Here is a 15,578-nt window from a genome sequence, read left to right as displayed (position 1 = left end):
GGTTAGTGTTCTTTCAGTAGGCCTAGCTACGTGAGAGTCTAGAATTGGAACGATTAGAAATAGGGCTTCAGGTGCTCAGTGGTAAGGGCTTATTTTAAGCTTATTGGGAGGGCCTAAGGTTTAGGGAAATGAGTAATCTGATGGCTCCTGGAGAGATGCTGTGTAGCAAAAAAGTGATGTCTAATAACAACAAAGGAATCAGAAAAATTTGGGTAAACGTGATATTTTATAGAATTGTAAATTCATTAGCTAGGTAGAATGTTATTTGTGATAGATGGCTTTAACAAGTCCACAAGTTAGTCATACGTTTAATTTTTTGCCCTTAAACTTTTTGTGCATTCCTTCTTTTTCCTACTTGCCTTCTCTGCTCCGTCTTGATTTGGTTACTTCAGGGTTGCTTTGCTGTGAATATGAACCAGTGTGAAATGAAAACCTTAGCCTTTCTTTTCCCATTGATTGTTATTGCTACTCTTCAAGTCTCGCATAATATAGCCCTTTTTAAAAAGGGAAGTATTGTGAAAAAGGCATCCTTTGAACTATAATTAAGCATAAATGTGAACCTTTGAGTGATGATACTTAAGCTAAAAATACTGCCTTCCTTAGTATTGAGAAAATTTGTTCTGGAAAGCATATAGCACTCACAACCAATTATGAGGAAGTATATAAAACTTTTAAAGTGATAAGCCCCAAATTTATATTTACTTCTATACTTAAAAGTTCATAGTACCACAATTCTTGTGTAAGGGTGTAAACGTTATTTCACTTCAGATGTTAAAGTTCAATATTTTTTTATTGAACTTTAAGTTCAATAAGTGGATAGGCTGTTAAAATGACTTGTTTCTCTTCTTTTATGTCTGGTTTTTTATTTTTTATTATGTTCTCAATTTTAGAATTTATACTAAGTTATTTAGGCAAAGGAACCACAATTAGTATTGTTCTTCCTGGTCCACACGAGGGGCTTTCAGTGATAACTGCAATAATTAATCTTACTTCTCTGAAAGACATTGGAAAATTATTTTTGGCTGGGCTCCATGAGTAGAAAAGGCTATGAAAAATGTTCCATCTGCTTGTTCATCTGCCAGTAACATAGCTGTTTGTGATAGCTGATTATCAAGATTTGGCTTAAATTAAATGACTATGTTTTATTTATAAGATCTTGAGAAGAGAAAAATTAAATGTGTAGCTTAGATTTTTCTCATTCTAAAACAAAGTGATTTTTATCATCATAATTAATGATAATTATGATAACGATGTTTACTTTTCAAGCTTGTTCATTTAGTCTTACTTGCTTCAATAAATATGGATTTTCACATTTTTATGTTTATATTTTTGATATTGGTCTCTGAGAGTAAAAATTCTTTTGGACCAGCACATATATCTGATATGTCATACTGTTACTAGTCTTTTTTATTTGTGGAAGATCTGAAAGCAAAACCTTGAGCTTATCATATTCAGCTGTTAGAGGAGTTGCACAAAGAGCATAGTTTTAAAAAAGTCAATATTAAAGGTAAATTGGTTCTGAAAAATTTACTGATTTATTTGTGTAATTTCTGCTATTTCTAACAAAAATAATGAAGAGTATCAAAGAAATGTTTGTGACGTTTCTGGCACTTAAAACAATCAACTCCTCCTTTTCTCCCTTCCTTCTTCCTGTTAGGGAGGTTAAAAGATGTAATTCAGTTAGAGGAAATTTGGTAAATCATTCTCTGCATTTAATATAAAAAGTAGCTCTTACTCAGAATTGTATGTATGGTTTTTCTCTTTTAATTATAGGTAATAATGAGGAAGATAAATGCTATACTTTTTGTAAATAATTTTTAAAAATCACACTTGTTTTTCAGGGCTCTGCAGCTTCGAGCTGATGTGTCTTGCCTTTGGAAGCTAGTTGGGGATGCTTGTACCAGTCTGTATGCTGTCTCACCATCTAAAGTGAATGTGAATGTTTCAGGAGTCCTTTTAGGTCAGAAAGAAGGAAAACAAGTATTAAAGAAAAATGAGCTCCTCCATCTTGGAGGAAGGTAATTTACAAAGATTGTCTGATAATGACATTCAAATCAAATTAGGACATTATAACAAAACATAACATTCACTTTTATTTTTCCATAGGTGTTATGGGCGTGCATTAAAACTGATGTCTACATCTAATACATGGTGTGATCTTGGAATTAATTATTATCGCCAAGCGCAACATCTAGCAGAAACAGGCAGCAACATGAATGATCTTAAATTGTTGCTGGAGAAATCTTTACATGTACGGTTTTGAGAAATTTCTTATAAATTAAAAAAAACACTGAATGCTTTCTGAAAGATGGTTTGATAAAGTAAATACTATAGTGTTTTCACATAAACCACATTTAACTTGATATAAATGCTGATGTTCCAGGAAATAAAAATTTATCTACTTTTACTTTTCAGTGTCTGAAAAAGGCCGTGAGACTCAACAGTGATAATCACTTATACTGGAATGCTCTTGGTGTGGTTTCATGTCACAGTGGTAAGACTCGAGTGATACTTCAATAATTTTAGAAGATTGCCTGTTTCAGGTAATGTTTAGTTTCATCAAATTCTATTTTTTTAGGTATTGGAAATTATGCTCTTGCTCAGCATTGTTTCATCAAATCAATCCAGTCGGAGCAAATTGTGAGTGTTCTGTGTGTTTGTGAAAACGCACTTCAAGACTATACTTTCAGGGATCATTTCTATAGTTTGAAAACGCACTTCAAAATTGGTGTTAATAAATATTCTGAGACTTCCATATAGAGAAGGAACCTGATTTTTATACATACATTTTTTTTTTTAGAATGCTGTTGCATGGACCAACTTGGGAGTGTTATACCTTTCAAATGAAAACATTGAGGTAAATGTTTTGTTTGTTTTATCATATTAACTATAAAGAACATTTTCTGTATATGATCTCTTTATAATAGTGCAACTTCTTGTGGAGAAATATGTTGTACATTGTTCTCTCTCCAGTGTGCTATCTAATATGCTAGATAATTAATGGATTCAGATTGTTATTGAATAATGAATGTTTAAGACATATTTTCCTTTCCACCCACTCAAGAATTTTTGGTGTTATTATGTTGGTTTTTCATTTAGAGTTTAAAACAATTCTCTGACTTATCTGGGTGTTTTTCTTAGTATCTGTGCTTGTTGTAGAGGACGCCCATCTAGGCTGTGTTGGGAAAGGGAAATGACTGGTACTCTAGCAGCTTACATTTAGCATTTGCTTCAGTGATTAGATTTGGCTTTAGCCGTTGTAATTCCTTTTAAAATCCACAATGTAATTTGTTGTACTTGAACAGTTACATGGTAGAGAATTGGGCATGTGTTTGTAGGTCATGTTTAGACATTTCTGTACATCTACAGATTAACATATCTGTATCTAATGTTTTGTGTTTCAGCCAGTATACTGAATGTCATCATCCTTTTAAAATAGCTTCAGTAATATTCTCAGGAATATATTACATCACAGCAGAGATTACTTTAAAAGACTGCAAATAGAATGAAGGAAAATATTAACGTGGATTTTAAAGTGTGAGGAAATATTTTTTAGTGTAAATGAAAGTCTTAGTTAATAAACAAGTGCAGTTTTATGAACATTGGCACAGTTGCCCGTTAGCTTACCTTTTTAGAGGAAATGTAAGACAGCTTCCTGCCACACCTAGATTATTGAGAAGGAAATACAAAGCAGCATATAAGTTATTTTTTGTAGCAGGAAAAAAAAGTCATGTACCTTTATGTGTCCAAGTGAGGTGTCTTTAAAATTTTCTGACTATTTAGCACAGATTATGTCAACCACTGCTTTTGTCCAGTAGCGGGTACTGTATTTCCCATGTATAAGACATACCTTTTCCGGAGAAATTTGGGATCTAAAAACTGGGTACGTCTTATACAGTGGTTATAGATTTTTTAATATGGATTTCCCGCTTTTTTGCACCTGTTTTTGTGCTCATTTTGAAGACAGTGATTCGTCATCAGACACAGATGAGGACAAGCTAATGGATGGGAGTTTTGACAGTGATGAGGAGTTGTATGAATTTTATAATGAATAAAACTTGAGTTCAATAACTTTATGTAATACATTTTTTTCAAATTTCAGGCCCCAAAATTAAGGTGTGGCTTATACATGGGAAATATGGTATATATCTCAGACCTCGTGGGTTCTAGTTTTTATCCACCCAGTTAAGCTCACAGAGCAGGGAATAGCTATGGCCTTACTTAGTCACTTCCTTCACACCTGTGGCTGGGAAATATATGGGTAATTGGTTAAAAGTTCTACTGACTATTTAATGGACATCTATATTGCCTTTTTGCTGGGGACCAAAACCCCTGAACGTGTGGAGAAATCAGTTGTCCCCATGTGTGTTCTAGTGAAACACTGTTTTTAGCTTTGATAATTGTATTTTAACAGTAAAGTTTTAGGTTCATATGTGTTTATGTTGATAAGTCTGACTTTTCTTATTCTATGCTTTTTTAACATAAACAATTTAATATTAAATTTGTAAAATAACTTGATGTAGTATTTTCTTGCCTTTTTTTCTTAGCAAGCTCATGAAGCTTTCAAAATGGCTCAATCCCTTGATCCATCTTATTTAATGTGCTGGATTGGACAGGTAAGGTATATAACATATAGTTATTAATAATTCTGTTGATATAAATAGTTATTAATATAAAGTGGTATAACCTATTAATATAAATAACAATGATGATGACAACACTTACTTTTTGCTCATTACTATGCTAGGATTTTTGTATTCATTATTTCAGTTAATCTTTACAGTCCTTTGAGTTGGTGGTAGTTGTTAAACTTTTTATAGATGTAGAAAATGAAGCTCAGAGGTCTCCAAGTATTGTGCCCAAGGTCATAAAGCTTGTAATGATTAAGCTTTGATTTGAGAGGCTTTGAACCTTATTAGCCTGACATTATTAAGCTTAAAAAATAGTCAAGAATTCTGTTAATGCACATTTCCCCCAACCCCCAAATTACCATTTTTACAGGTCATTTTGACTGTGTCTCATATTCTCTATAAAATCTTCATGCTCGATTTGGTGCTTGTTTATGAGCACCCCACCCCTGGCAAAAAGAAAAGTGTAGTTTTTTCAACAGTCAAATAGTAGTCAGTGTACTGGTTATGAGTCTGAGTCTGTCACTGACTGGCTGTTTAATCTCAACAAAACTACTGGATTTTTATTTTCTTACCCGAAAAGGAAGGGGATTTGACTGAGTGGCCTTCTTGTCCTGTCTAGGTAAGAAATTGTAATGAATTAGTAAGTCATTGATTTTTTTGGTTCATAGAATAGTAGAAGCATCACCCATGTCAGAAAATCATTAATCCAGGTTTTGATTATCTTTTTATTGTACTTTTGAGCCTTGGGTCTAATTTTAGTTAGTTGGTGAAGTAAGCAGAGTTAGAAAGGCAGACTCTGTCCCATTAACTGGTGGCAACTGGAAACAATGGCATTGCTATACTGATCTCTGGGTAAATTGAACTCAGGGGCTCAAGAATTTGCATTTCTAACTATTTCCAAGGGATGCTGCTGCAGCTGCTACTGGTAGTCCAAGGACTTCACTCTGAGTAGCACTGCTCTAGGGTCATACATCTTGGGTGTCATCAGAAAAACAGTATTTATTTTATTTTTAAAAATTTTTTAGCGAGAGAGACAGAATCAGAGTCAGGGACAGATAGGAACAAACAGGAAGGAGAGAGATGAGAAGCATCAATTCTTCATTTTGGCACCTTAGTTGTTCATTGATTGCTTTCTCATTGTAGCCTTGACTGGGAGGCTACAGCTGAGCCATTGACCCCTTGCTCAAGCCAGTGACCTTGGGCTCTAGTCAGTGACCTTGGGCTCAAGCCAGCAACCTTTGGGCTCAAGCCAGTGACCATTGGGTCATGTCTATGATCCCGCGCTCAAGCCAGCGACCCCACACTCAAGCTGGCAAGCCTGCATTCAAGCCAAATGGGCCTGCGCTCAAGCTGGCAACCTTGGAGTTTTGAACCTGAGTCCTCTGCGTCCCAGTCTACTCTGTCCATGCTCTATCCACTGCGTTATCACCTGGTCAGGCAAAGCATTTATTTATTTATTTATTTATTTATTTATTATTTTGTATTTTTCTGAAGTGAGAAGCGGGGGGGGGGGGGGGGGGGGGGGGAGGGAGGCAGACAAACAGACTCCCGCACGCGCCTGACTGCGATCCATCTGGAATGCCCACCGGAGGCGATGCTCTGCCCATCTGAGGCATTGCTCCGTTGTAATCAGAGCCATTCTAGAGCCTGAGGCGGAGGCCATAGAGCCATCCTCAGCGCCCGGGCCAACTTTGCTCCAGTGGAGCCTTGGCTGCAGGGGAAGAGAGAGAGAGAGGAAGGAGAGGGAGAGGGGTGGAGAAGCAGATGAGTGCTTCTCCTGTGTGCCCTGGCTGAGAATTGAACCCAGGACTTCCACACACTGAGCTGATGCTCTACCACTGAGCCAACCAGCCAGGGCCTCAAAGTATTTTATTTTTCAAATATTTTAGTTCTTAAAAATAATTTATTTCAGGAAATAACTGGTAGATTTAATCAAAATGCCAACAAAAGATGTGAGACAATATTAATTTCTTAATAATATTACTAATGTCTGATAACAGAACCCTGATTTTTTTAAAAAGGTAGATGAGCTTGAAAGTAACTTTAATTTATTACATAGTCTTTCAATCAGAAGCATAGCTGTAATATTTAAAATCCTGATAGAGTTTTAAAAAATAAACATGTTTTGACTCTACCCCATACCTATGGAGACTAAAAGAGTGAAGACCTCTTTTTAATAAAGCTACCCAGGTGAATCTGAGGTGATCCTGGGATTAATAATCCTGCTCCAGAAAAAACTAGTGTGAATAAATTAAGGGTGAGAGAGAAGGGAGAAGGTTAAAGAAGGAATTCTGGAAGTATTTGTCATCCTGAGGGTCAGTTTAATAAGTCATTCTTACCGTCTGAGCCACAGGAAGATGGTAGACAAGACTGACATTGAGATTAACTTTGTTTTTAAGCACAGCTTTTAAACATATTTTCCAGTTTCATATATGATGATGATGATGATTCCTTTTAATCACATTAAGAACCTCTTTTTTTTTTTTATAGGCTCTTATTGCAGAGATAGTTGGAAGTTATGACACCATGGATCTTTTCAGGCACACTACAGAACTCAGTATGCATGTAAGATTTTGAGCATTTTTCTTGAGGCTTGTTTAATGAGTATTATCCTTGTTGAGAAAGTGGATACTTAGTGGTATCAAATGTTAATACAGCCCTTGTCTCTACTTTTTATTCTTTCTTAGAAGCAGATGAGCTATCTTTAATTAAAGAACTTCTCATTTGCATCTTCCTATCTTTCAAGATCTGATGAAGAAATGATATTGGGATTTAGTAGATGCTGTAGTGGTCATGCAGAATAGAAACCAAGACTCTAGAAAAGATAAACTTAAGATAAAGACTAGACTTGGTTGATATTTCTAGATTAATTATGAAAGTGCTTTATAAATCGTTTGATTGGTAATTGATACTTTGACATGTGGGAATGGTGCTGAGAAGAAGCAAAGTAACCCATCAGGTGGAGTCTGTGTTCTGCCCTTAATTATCCAATTTGATTCTTTTACTTAGCGTTGAAGCAAGTGATACAAATATGTTCTTAGCTGTGTTGTGTCTTAGTGACCCTGTAACAGCACTTAACAGTTGACTTAAGACTAAGATGTATTATGTACTGTGTTGAAGTGTGTTGTTTGACTTTTTAATTTTTCTTGGCATATTTATTACCCTGTGACCACTTGTTAACTTTGGCTTTTTTAAGACTGAGGGAGCAATAGGTTATGCATATTGGGTCTGTACAACACTGCAAGATAAAAGCAACCGAGAAACAGAACTGTACCGGTACAACATCCTCCAGATGAATGCTATCCCGGCAGCGCAGGTGGTTTTGAGTAAATACGTAGGTAAGGCACCTTTAAATGGCAAGATACTTTAATAACTGTTGAAACAAATAAATTAATTTAAAAAATTAATTCCAAATTAAGTATAGTATTAGTGTTTCTTAAGATATGAATTTGCCTTTTTGATTCCCGGTGACCTGCAGTTTACTTTTTAAACTGTGATAAAGACTTTTGAAGAGGGATAACATGTTGGCTAATGATTCAAGATAAAAATGATTTCTATGTCGTAATGGAAAGCATTTTGGAGCCCAAAGTGCCTGAGTTGCTGCTGTTCTAGCTCTGACATTTACTTCTTCCATGGTCTTAGGCCAAGTATTTTACTTCTATTAACTTCTGTTAACCTTGAAAAGTAGATAGTGTAATGCTGGTGGCTGAAGCCAGGCAGGTCCACATTGGATTCGGGCAGATGATAGAGAAACTGTGGAGCCAGAAAACACTGGGCCATTCCATCTAATAGAGTCTCAGTCTCACAATGGCGGGCAAGCACATAGGTAGGGGAAACCTCTGGCAAAAAAACAGCAAAAATCACCCCTCACTGTGGTGGGCAGGCAATCCGCCATCCGCAGTCCCCCTGAGCACAAGCACCCATAGCTATATATAGGCCATACACACGTGGTGCAGCCATACACTCACTCACTCACGTACCAATCAGGCAGAGGGCTTGCAGCCAGTAAACCAGTGAGCAAGCCTAACACAGCTGTCCCACAGATAGTAATACCAAGGTTGTGGAGATGTGAGAATTAAATGAGGTAATACGCTGTAAGTTCCAAATCCAGTGCCTTGAACCTCCTTCTTTAACACCTGATTTTTCTTTAAGATATTGGAAAATATATTTAGGCCTAAGAAAAGGGCAGAATGGTGAAGTTTTATTTACCATCTATTATAATAATTTCCTTCCCATAATCAAACTACTATTGAATTTTAATCTGTGCTTCATAACTTAGTAGCCATGATAAAATTTTTGGGCATATAACCAAACAGAATTTTAGTTTTCCCCCCTATAATACAATAATGAAAATATTGACTGCTTAGAGTTTAAATAAGATAATTTATACAAAATATGCAGAGTACCTGGCATACCCTACACCCTCAAGAAATGTTAGTTTTACTAGCATTGTTTTTATCTTTTGACAAAATTCTAAGGAAGCAATGAGTTTAAGCAGGAATATTGGCAGCTGTATAATATAAAAACTCAGATAAATTGTGAAAAGTAGGAGAGAAAATGCCTCATCATAGATATTGAAAGGATTGTAATACTCTTCCTGCATTGAGCCTGGGGCACTTGAGTGGACTGCACTTAGCTTACAGGTCAGCACTTTGGGACATCAGCGTGTTATCTGTGTACCAGAATGAGTGAATCCAGTGAATACCTAGAGCCTTGAGAAGATGTGTGATCGGAAATTTTATTGATAGGTTTCCTTATACAATGGATACCATTTATAAAGGATTTATGTGAAGAGGTAAATCTTTAGCTTTCTACAAAATTCAGATACCTGGTATAACCAGAGGCAGATTTAACAGCAAGTGCACCCAGTGTGCACCCTGGGCCCCAACTTCTGAAGGGCCCTGCAAAACCCCAACTTGACATTTTTTGCTAATGTAAGGGGTCCAATATTTTCTTCTGCGCCAGGACCTCAGCCTACCTTAATCTGCCTCTGGGTATAACCAACAAATTATTTCCTCACTGTTTTACTAAGCTACATTTTTAACTCTATAGTGCTGTCATAATGATAAACATACTCATTTAACAAATTCAGCTACATGTGCTTAACCAACAAAATACTAAATAAATAAAGTAGAAAATGGTGTAATACAGAGTGAGTACAATCTCTTCCCCTGTCCTGCTGACTGCTCATGGTGAGTGTGTATGGATGGCACAGATCTCTTACTCAGTCTGGCTCAGTTGTGGTGACTCTCTCCTTGTGTGGTAACATTAGGATTTTTCAAGAATAACTTTGACTATGTGATTTTTACCTTATGCTTTAATATTAAAACCTAACTATCGCATATGTTATAATTACACTAAATTTTGTTAAACAATTTAAGGGATGTACTACTTTTAATGAGATCAGATGTGTTTCTTTTTTGTACATTATTAGATGCAAGGTGTTTTTGACATTAAAATTTTAAAATGCTACATTGGTAATACCTAAGTCATCCTCTGTTTCTAGTGTACAGTACTGAGTTATAATTTTTTTAAAAGACATACAGAAATTGGAACACAACCACCAAGAAAAATTGTGGCTAAAATTAATCACAGTAAGTTTTTTTTTACAGAGACAGAGAGTCAGAGAGAGTGATAGATAGGGACAGACAGACAGAAACAGAGAGAGATGAGAAGCATCAATCATCAGTTTTTCGTTGCAACACCTTAGTTGTTCATTGATTGCTTTCTTATATGTGCCTTGACCGTGGGCCTTCAGCAGACCGAGTAACCCCTTCTCAAGCCAGCAACCTTGGGTCCAAGCTGGTGAGCTTTGTTCAAACCAGATGAGCCAGTGCTCAAGCTGGCGACCTCAGGGTTTCAAACCTGGGTCCTTCGCATCCGAGTCCGATGCTCTATCCACTTCGCCACCTGGCCTGGTCAGGCAATCACAGAAAGTTTTAGTGATTAGAGGAAGAACTAAATTTTCCTTATAAATAAATAGTTTTAACATGAGGTACATGTTCAAATTATTATACCATTAAGAATAAAAATGTTTAAACTTTAGAACATAAGTAGATAATAGGTATAATTGTTATTCAATAATTTAGAAGAATTATAAAATGATTACTGGTATTTTATGGTCAAGATCTCAGACTACAGTACTATCCTTAACAATTCTAGGGATCTCAGGAGATAATCTGGTATTTAAAATATTGAAAAAATTGAAAATAAAACAAATATTTTACACACACTACCATTACGTACATATAAGGAAAAGATATTTTTGGATTTCCAGAAAGAATTCAGAATTATGCTCCAGCTTTCACAATGTTGGGTTATTTAAACGAACATCTACAGCTGAGAAAGGAAGCAGCAGAGGCGTACCACAGGTAAGCTCGGCGCGGCATGGAAAGGCTGTCCTGTTTTGCCATTCATCTTTGTTTAGTTTCATTTTCATGAAGAAAGTACTAAATAAATGTGTTGGCTTCTTTCTTAGTCTTTTATTAACTTATTATTACATCTTTGAAGGTGACAATATACAGTTCAAATTTTCAGCTCTATTCTGGTTTCTATTGCTTAACCTGAGAGAGAGAGTGAAAGAGAAAAACAAAACCAAACAAAAAACCCCTCAGATTTTGTTTTAGAAAAATCCATCCCTTTAGACTTTGTCTAGCTTTATTAAATGCATGTATTTATTCAGAGAAGAAATCAGAACATGATATATTTGAATCACTTGAATCTCATTTATTTATCCCTTCATTAGTGATTTATTGAACTGCTGTGTGTCAGTCAGCGTCCCTGGAACTGGCAGTATAGCGGGGAGTTAAAGCAGACAGCCCCCTTTCTCAGGGAGCTCGTGTTCTGGTGGGGGAGCCACGTGGTAAGCTCTGAGACGTCGGTGATGGTAGTCATTGCTAGGAAAGAAAATCAAAGTAAGGGATCAGAAACTACAGAGGCAGGCAGTGAATTGGGGTAGGTTTTAAGAGGGGATAGGTTGACAAGGGAGGCAGTGGGGCCTGGCCTGAATGAGTGAAGCTACAAGCCACCTGGTAGTCAGGACAGGAGCATTCCAGGCAGGAGGAACAGCGAGAGCAAGTGCTCTGACTCAGGAGTGGACTTGAGATGTGGAAGAAAGAAGGACAGTGTGCTCTAGTGGAGTGACCAGTCAGGAGAATGGTAGGAAAGGAAGATAACATGAAGTTTTATCTCTTCAAATTAGTTGATTTGTGAATAAGCAAGTAACTGTTGCTCTCTGAGGTACAGTCTTGCCCTCAATCTAAATAGATGGATTTTAGAAGAGGCCTTGTTAGATTAAGAAATAATTGAGGTGTCCTAAATACTTGGCCATTTTTTAATGGATCCCTCTGTAGTTCAAAGGAGTAATCACTAGATGGTACTGGAGGCTGTCATGAAGAAGTTACTCTGCCAGGTGTGTGGGGAGAGGTTATGAAAAACCACAGTCTGTTTCCTTCAGTGTCACGGTAAACTCACCAGTAACCAGACCGTTTAATAAAATAGGATGCAACAGAGGTCAGGATTTCTAAACAGAAAACTAGACAGATTTAGGGTGCTCGCTGTTTTGGGGTACACACTATAATTCAGGGGTCCCCAAACTACGGCCCGAGGGCCGCATGCGGCCCCCTGAGGCCATTTATCTGGCCCCACCGCACTTCCGGAAGGGGCACCTCTTTCATTGGTGGTCAGTGAGAGGAGCATAGTTCCCATTGAAATACTGGTCAGTTTGTTGATTTATATTTACTTGTTCTTTATTTTAAATATTTTATTTGTTCCCGTTTTGTTTTGTTTTTTTTACTTTAAAATAAGATATGTGCAGTGTGCATAGGGATTTGTTCATAGTTTTTTTTAAAGTCCGGCCCTCCAACGGTCTGAGAGACAGTGAACTGGCCCCCTGTGTAAAAAGTTTGGGGACCCCTGCTATAATTGCACATATTGTGAATCTGACACTGGTTATATCTTCAGCTAAGATGGTAACTGCACAGTCACTGGATGTGTATGCACTGCTCTTTCTTCACTGATGACTGCTGTGAGTTTTTGCCTTAAACAAGTATTCGAGGTTTGAAACTACTCATTAGGTATAAATCTAACCAGAGGTGTAGTTTTTAATATAGTGCTGTTTCTATATTACTGTCTTTTAGATTTTCTGGCATATTTTTGTTTTTCATTTAACATCAGGGGGAATGGAAGCTTTTCTTGGATATTTCTTCCTGGCTAATCCTGTTTAAAGAGAAAATAAAATAAAATCTTACTAAGTATTCCAGTCCTTTTAGTTGTTAAGACATTTCCCTGCTTGCTCAAAGGGGACTGAGCATGAGAAGGTAAAAATCTGGGCTGTCAGCATGTTGGAGTATTAATTCTAAGCCTTTCAGGACTCCTGGTGTCTCTTTCCCTTCCCTAAACTCAGTAGTGACCAAATATATTTTTGTATGTAAAAGGTAATGGCACATGAAAGCATTCAATTTCCTGGCTTCCTAACCCAAACTACTAGTATATAAATATTTCAAAGGGTGTTTTGTATATGGTTTAAATATGTGAAAACTTAAATCATTAACACAGTTTTTTCATATTTAGATTAAGACTTTTGGAATATTTAAAACTCAGTATGATAAATAATTTCACTTACGAGGTTTACTTTATTAAAATAATTTTCCTGACAATCTAAAATCTATTAAGTATTCTTTTTTTGGTGGCAGTTGAATAAAATATGAGTAAGTGTTATAACTAATATTAAAGAATTAATAAAATTAAGTAAAAACATAAATCTTTAGATTCAGTTAATGAAGAAGGGTAAAAGAATGCTATTGCACATAGATAATTTAAAATACCTTGTCTTTTTCTTAAAAGGGCAAGTTTGTTGTTACAGAATGCAGAAGATCAAGTTACTTATAATGACACAATTAGAAATTATGCCAGATTGTTATGGTAAGCATATTTTTCCCATTAATTTGGTGACCCTACTAGATTTTTCTGGTGAAAATAGTGGGTCAAGTGAGGTGGGACATTCCCCAGGATACACAGTTCCCACAATAGCAGGCTGTGTTAACGGTTTCCTCCACCTGTAACAATACCTACCTCCACGCGGCTTCATGAACAGGTTTAGAGTTGAGCAGGTGCACTATATATAAGAGAATTTGGAAAAGAGGCAGTTGCTGTCTCTAATAAATCAAAACCTAGTTAATTGAAAGTATTGGACTTACTCTGATTTTCTGTATATTTTTAAACTGGGGCTAGACATTAGGAATTCAGAAATGTTCTGAATTCTTTTAAAATAATACATAAAAATTGCTCTGTGTGTGCATTTTGAATGTAGAAAGGGAGCCGCATAGCTTCCTTCAGATTCTCAAAGACTTCTGAGTTCAAACAAGATTTTAAAATATATTAAAAAATGAATCCAGTTGTTTTAGAGGGTAGAACTAGCACCAGAGTGGTTTTCGGAGAGGAGAGGAAGGTTTTCAGCTCAAGCTGAGGAAGCATTCCTTAAGTTGAGAGCTGCTCCCAAATTGAAATTATTTATAAACAATCTAAGGTAACTTCTCTTTATCAAAATATCAATATTTGATTTTACTGATTTTTAAATTCTTTCACATTTGTAAATTGGATTTTAGAGGCAAAGATTGCTTGAATTTTTAGTTCCCACCCACACTCTCAAGATTAAAATGATTTTATTTTTAGCAAGAGAGACAGGCAGAGAAGGAGGGAGGGAGGAAGAGAGAGAGACAGACAGGAAGGGAGAGAGATGAGAAGCACCAGCTAATAGTTGTGGCTCCTTATATGCTTGATTGCTTTCTCATATGTGCCTGACTGGTGTGTGAGAGGGGCTCCAGCTGAGCCAGTGACCCCTTGCTCAAGCCAGTGACCTTTGTGCTCAACTCAACTGACCATGGAGTCATGTCTATGATCCCATGCTCAAGCTGGCCAGCCAGCTCTGAAGCTGGTGACCTCAGGGTTTTGAACCTGGATCCTCACTGTCCCAGGCCAACACTCTATCCACTGTGTCACCGACTGGTCAGGCTGAAAAGATTTTATAAAAAGATTTCTAATAACACATTAATAATAGAAGCAACTTCTGATTATAGTGATGAATACTAAATAAGAACATCAAAGATACATGTTTCTTCTATTCCAGGTGATGGCAGCTGAGCTTATCCACTCTTTTTAAATAAACAAAACAAGTTATTTTTCTGTTATTAAAAAGTATTATCTTTCATATCATATATAAGTTTTTACTTTTATACCTATTAAGTACAGAAAATATAATACATAGCTTTGTCTGTGGAATTTTAGCGTGCCCTCCAAAAACAAAACAAAAACAAAAACGTGCAGATAAACAGTGTACACGCGGGCTAGGTTTAAGTCTGACTGGGTTATTTTATGACTTACTAAGCTCATCAAAAATGCTAGAACCGCCTGACTTGTGGTGGCGCAGTGGATAAAGCATCGATCTGGAAATGCTGAGGTCGCCGGTTCGAAACCCTGGGCTTGCCTGGTCAAGGCACATATGGGAGTTGATGCTTCCTGCTCCTCCCCACCTTCTCTCTCTCTGTCTCTCTTTCTTCTCTCTCTCCTCTCTAAAATTAAATAAATAAAATAAAAAATTTTTTTAAAAATGCTGGAACCATACCTAAGGGAGTAATAATTAATGTATTAAGCTTAAAACTTAGAGTTCTGTATAAAAGTTAACTTTAAATTATTTTTATAATTTGGGATTTTAATTCAAGTTTGATAAAACACTGCAATTAGCAAAACTGGTCATTTTCACATGTTATTTAAGGAAGCGATGTGTGAAGTTAATTCTTCCTAGTGCATCTTCTCTGAAATGAGTGATATGCCTTCTACTTTCCTACTACAGTTTTAACTCTGATAGGTAAAGTCATAGCAATAAATGTGGTATAATGTCTCTACATTTTAATATATAAGCCAAAATTATTTTTTATATTAAAAGTAAAT

The 15,578-nt window shown here is 36.3% G+C and overlaps 1 protein-coding gene across 2 annotated transcripts in view; it reads left to right on the top strand.

Annotated features, from left to right (window-relative positions):
• SKIC3 (SKI3 subunit of superkiller complex) overlaps positions 1 to 15,578 on the top strand; it is a 99,124-nt gene that overhangs the window by 50,650 nt on the left and 32,896 nt on the right. For both annotated transcript variants that reach the window (XM_066381857.1, XM_066381856.1), the window contains 10 exons: positions 1,842 to 2,018; positions 2,107 to 2,251; positions 2,416 to 2,494; positions 2,579 to 2,640; positions 2,801 to 2,857; positions 4,548 to 4,616; positions 7,122 to 7,196; positions 7,828 to 7,969; positions 10,909 to 11,002; positions 13,476 to 13,553. In XM_066381857.1, coding sequence (XP_066237954.1) covers positions 1,842 to 2,018; positions 2,107 to 2,251; positions 2,416 to 2,494; positions 2,579 to 2,640; positions 2,801 to 2,857; positions 4,548 to 4,616; positions 7,122 to 7,196; positions 7,828 to 7,969; positions 10,909 to 11,002; positions 13,476 to 13,553 — 978 coding nt within the window. The remainder of the gene's footprint in view (positions 1 to 1,841; positions 2,019 to 2,106; positions 2,252 to 2,415; positions 2,495 to 2,578; positions 2,641 to 2,800; positions 2,858 to 4,547; positions 4,617 to 7,121; positions 7,197 to 7,827; positions 7,970 to 10,908; positions 11,003 to 13,475; positions 13,554 to 15,578) is intronic.

The sequence above is a fragment of the Saccopteryx leptura genome, chromosome 4 (genome assembly GCF_036850995.1).
Source record: "Saccopteryx leptura isolate mSacLep1 chromosome 4, mSacLep1_pri_phased_curated, whole genome shotgun sequence".
Lineage (NCBI taxonomy): Eukaryota > Metazoa > Chordata > Mammalia > Chiroptera > Emballonuridae > Saccopteryx > Saccopteryx leptura.
The sequence above is the reverse complement of the archived record's forward strand: the minus strand, read 5'-3'. Positions and strand labels throughout refer to the sequence as shown.